We start from the raw sequence: 5,004 nt of genomic DNA on the forward strand, positions 1-5,004 counted from the left end.
CTGTTCCCCTTCCCCCAATTCCCCAGCACTGTTCCCATCCATCCCCCCAATTCCCCAATAAAAAACAAACAAACAAACAAAAAAAAACGTTGCCTTATTATCACCCTTCCTTGACCACCCCTGACATTCACCCTTCGTGCACTCCCCTCCCCAGCAATATTGTCTCTACAGCACTTACCACAGCTTGATATGTTTATTTGATTATGTGGTTATCTGCCTCCCCCACTTGAATGGACCCTCCATGAGGGCAGGAACTTTGTTTTGTCCACTGCTGGAGCCCAGCACCTCATGCCTGGTACATAACAGAGGCTCAATAAATATTTGTCAAATGAGTACATCGAACCTCTGACCATAGCACTTGAGGATCTTTACAGCCTGGCCCTACCCATTTTTTCCTGCCTCACTGCCAATCAGCCCCTCCCACAAACCCTATACTGTTTCCTCCTTCCCCAAGCACACCACTCCATACCCCGTACATTTCTTCTTGCTTCCCTCTCTGAATAATGCTCTTTTTTAGGCCGGCCGAGTGGCTCAGTTGGTTAAGAGCTCGCTCAAGAGTTTGAGCTCTGAGCAACAGCGGTTTGAGTCCCGGCCCGAGCTGAGCAGCCGCTGAGCAGCCGCTGAGCAGCTACCAGGTGGCAGGATGGCTCAGCTAAAAAAAAAAAGGAATGCTCTTTTGGATCCAGTCATTCTCTAAGGCCCAGTTCACAAGGCACCTCCTCTGGGAAGCCCTCCTCTATTGCTCCTGCTTTCCAAGCACTGATGGAAAGGCTCACCTCTGGTGTATCTAGAATACTGTACAGCATCCCCCACCCTCTTATGCAATTACTCATAGACTTCCAGGGGTTATGCACTCCCTTATCAGGCTCTGTATCCTATTCAGCTCCTGAGGGCTCCTGCACAGAAAGAGTGAGCAATAAGTGTGGTTAAATGCAAGGTGAATTGTTCTTTGGGGGCCCTGTCTGAGTCCTCTCAGAAACTGCAGTGTCTCCTAGCAAAAAGCCACAGGAGGCCGCACGAGATGACCACAGGTGGACAAGTGTCACTTTACCAGACAGAGCTGTGAGCAGCAGTGACAGTGCTTTCACCCTGGGATTGAAGGGAGGGACACTTAATCCATGGAAATAATCCCCGGTCGATATAAATTATAGTCATTTCTGTTTTCAGTCAATCAGTGATTGATTCTGACCAGATATGTCAGCTGTCATCCCTACTCATTCAGATAGGGCTTCTCCTGCCTGAGTGGCGTGGGCCCTAAATCAGGTGAACTGGTGGGGTTCCAGTATCTGGTGGGGTAGCGTCTTCCCCTGGGGTATCCCCTCCACCAGGGCCTTACATTACCAGGGTCCATTCACAATGATGTCGGTCTGTGCGTTGGGCCTCTCTGGAGCGGGAGTTGTACCACCCCACTCCACCCTGGCCAGTCCCAGGCTCAGGCCCCACTGGCCTTCAGAAAGTCCCTCAGCCCCAGTCTTTCAGTCCCAAGAGTGTTCCTCTAGAGATGAAGTTTCAGCCTCTTTGGGAACCCACAGACTCCCACACACAGAATTATGAACATGTGTTCCCTTCATGCTTTCTGATCCGTCTACTGCACATTTATAATCATGTTTCCACAGTCAGAGGCCGGCAGGACAGGAGCTCAGCAGACACAAGTCCCAGGCATAACCCCTGGGTGTTGCTTCCCTCAGATCCCTGACCCATTTTGGAACAGGGGCAGACAGGGTCCAGAACATTCCTGGGAGCTTACTGAGGCCCAGCAAGGCAAACAGCCTTGCCAGGAACTGACTAGGCAAGTCCGCGGCAGAGGCAGGCTGGGTGCTCAGCAATCTAGGTGTGAAAAAGTAAACCTTCTGGGCCTTACCCAAGGTGATGAATGGAAACAGTGTCCATTGCTCAGGCTGGCCACAGTTCCAGCCCCAGGGGAGAGACTCAGTGTGGCTCAGGCTCAGGCCTACACAAGACACCTCTTCCCCCAGGGGCACCTGGGGCCCAAGTCAGGGCGCTCAGCGTAGGGACATCATCTAAGAGACAAGACTCGGAGGTGCTGACAGGCGGCGGTGGTGGAAGCCAGCTTCCGCCCAGCTCCCAGCAGGCCAAAGCACATGTTCCCCACCCATCCGGCTTCTGGCACTCAGCGCTGGTCCGGGGGTTGTTCCTTGCTCAGTACCATGTAGGCTTAGGAAAGCAGATTAATTCCATCCTTCCTGGCCACCTATTGAGCTGCCATCCCACAATACCTCCCAGGTCCCCCTGTCCCACTCAGGAGGACATTTGCAGCTTTTGCGGTGTGAGGGTGTGAGTCCCAGAGATCCTCAGAGGGTGTGACCCCGCTTCTCTCCCTGCCACCTCAGGCATGCGGCCAATTCGTGCCCCACCCCTTCCAGAGAGGGAAACTCCCATCCAGGCTGTGAGCCCCTAGAGCCCCACTGTCCGGGGAGAGGCCACAACCTGCTCAACTCCCAGACGCCTCTGGCTGCCTCAGCCTGACTTCTACTGCTTCTCTTTCAGGGGGTTGTGACTTCAGCTTTTTTCAGCAGGGCATCCCCCAGGCCAAGCCAGACTGGGGAAGCTGGTGGTCTCAAGGAGGTGTGGACAAATGAATACTGGTACGTGAACATGAGCAGGCATTTCCTAGGATGTGTGAGGGTCTGCACTGTGGTACTAGGAGCTGGTGCTTCAGAAGACCTCCACCACTGGCTTGGTTGGGTAGCAAAGGACCCTCCCCTCACCCCCACGACCCATTGCCTCCCAGAATGACTGCCGACTGCCCTGCTCTAGCATTTGAAAGAGCATGGAGCCCAGACTTGGGAGGCCTGGGATTGCATCAAGTCCCAGATCTGTCACTCACGGCTGTGTGACTTTGGGCAAGATACTCAAGCTCTCTGGGCCTCCAGTTTTTTATATGTTACAAAAGTCTTGTTACATTTCTCACAGCAGGGGACTACAGAGATGCTTAAAGCGCCTCAAGTTACAGAAACTGTCTTATTCATGTCTGTATACCCAGTGGGCCTGGCACACAGGAGGTGCTCACTAAATGTTGAATGAATACAAACATAACTATAAGGAGCCTTACTTGTAAACATTTTTTTAAAATATGTAAGCTACCACTTATTCCAACAGGCCCAGAAACCCCCACCAAAATAACGACATTAACAAGAAGCTGTTTAGGATGCATCCATGAAGGTGATATCTACTAGTTTACTAAATATTTTAAGAAATTATTCTTTCAAGCCAGAACCAGAACAGAAACATTATTGATAAACATGCTGTCACAAAGACCAGGCCCCGAACCCTGAGTCTAAAGCTAGCCACAGCAGCCCTGGACCACCTTTGGAAAACGCCACAGGGCAGGACCACATCTGACTGTGCTCTGCCCCCTCCCTGGTGTCTAACTCAGAGCCAGGCATATGGAAGACAAGGTGGTCAGGTGAAGAGGGCTTAGAGTCTGACAGAAGCAAATTTAAATGGTCGCTCTGACAGTTACCAGTTGTTTTAGTACTGTACTTTTTGAGCCGCGATTTTGCTATCTCTGAAATGAGTTTAATAATGCACATAAAATTATTAAATGTAAGTAAAGTGCCTAGCCCAGTGACTGCAGGATGGCAGGTGGTCCCCAGGAAAGGTTTGTGAGTTCTTGGAGCACCCAGGGTCCCCTGCTTTCCCAGCTGTAGGAGGGAGCTAAGTCTGAAGGGCAGAGAGGTCTGTGGTTCTTCCCACACCTTCGGGCTTAGCTAGAAGCCCAGACAGTCAGGCTCTGGCTAGATTCTCAGGGCTGGGCACCATTGGATCCCAAAGCCAGGCAGTGGTGGAGCTGGCCTGGGAGTGAACGGTCAGAACAAATTCTTGTCCTGGGAGCCACCAGATCCACAGCCCTAGGCAGGGCCTCAGATGAGAATCTCCAAGAAGATTCCTCCCCATTTCTCCCCAGCTCCTGCTCACATACACACAGCCCCAGGCCTGCTCCTGGCTGGTGGAGAGCAGGCCCTCTTCACTCTACCACTGGGCTTGGAGGCCCAGTCTGTGCTGGCCCAGTACCACGGGCGCAGGCCCCCCAGTTCCAAGGCCACGGCGCTGACTCACCCCCATTCGCGGGTCCCGGCTGCGCGAGGGCCGCCTGGCCGCCGGCAGGTGCCCCGAAACCTTCGTCATTCTCTATGCCCGCGATCTCACTCTCCTGCTGGGCCAGAAAGGCAGCCGCCGGGTCCTCCTCGGCCCCTTCGGGGGCCCCGCTCTCCGACGACGAGAAAAAGCCAAAGTCATCAGCCATTTTCCCCGCGTTTCTACTGGAGCGTCCGCCTGGCGCTCGGCTCTGCCCGGCGCGTGCCCGGCGCTGCGCCCGGCGGCCGCGGCACTGTCACCCCAGCGCCCAGGGAGCCGACTTTGGCGGGGACCGGCTCAGCGTGGCGGGCCCGCACTTCCTCTTCGCCACCGGGCCCGGCTCTCCTGTCACTGCGGTGCGGACGGGAGGAGCCGGGACGGGAATGCGGTGATGTCACCGACCGAGGGAGGGGGCCCGCTGGAAGGCCGGAGGTCGCCTCGCGGCGGCCACCGGAGGGCAGCAACAGGACGGTGGCGCAGCCCAAAGGGCCCGGAGGCCGGGGCAGCGCTCTCGCTCTCTGCCAGAGGGCTCATTTCCAGGACACCAGGACACTGCACGTCTCCGGCCAGGTCTAGAGGCGAAGCGCACTGGAAAAAGTGGCCACAGCGTGCACAGGGCCACCACTGCTGGGCAGCCCCGACCTCGGGAGCACCGAGGGGGTGGTCGCTGCGCAGACCTTGCTCCTAGTCCACAATGCAGTTGCTTCACCTAAACTGGGCGGATATTATAAACCTCATTATTATGAGGCTAGGAGAGGTGACACTAAGTCCCACGGCTTCGGTGCATCTTCCCTGCAAGTCCAGAGCCTTTCCCACTAGGACGCGTTGCTTTAGTGCATTTCTCTTCATTAGGGGTGGCTTCAGCTCACACCGTCAGAGATTGTATGACCTGACTGCACCCCTGCT

At 55.0% G+C, this 5,004-nt stretch overlaps 1 protein-coding gene across 2 annotated transcripts in view; it reads right to left on the reverse strand.

The window, feature by feature from the left end:
• Positions 1 to 4,500, reverse strand: part of CLTB (clathrin light chain B) — an 18,976-nt gene extending 14,476 nt beyond the window's left edge. For both annotated transcript variants that reach the window (XM_019655563.1, XM_019655562.1), the window contains exon 1: positions 4,081 to 4,500. In XM_019655563.1, the coding sequence (XP_019511108.1) occupies positions 4,081 to 4,267 (187 nt within the window). In that variant the 5' untranslated portion in view covers positions 4,268 to 4,500. The remainder of the gene's footprint in view (positions 1 to 4,080) is intronic.
• Between the last annotated feature and the right edge of the window lie 504 nt (positions 4,501 to 5,004).

Source organism: Hipposideros armiger, unplaced genomic scaffold (assembly GCF_001890085.2).
Source record: "Hipposideros armiger isolate ML-2016 unplaced genomic scaffold, ASM189008v1 scaffold_242, whole genome shotgun sequence".
Lineage (NCBI taxonomy): Eukaryota > Metazoa > Chordata > Mammalia > Chiroptera > Hipposideridae > Hipposideros > Hipposideros armiger.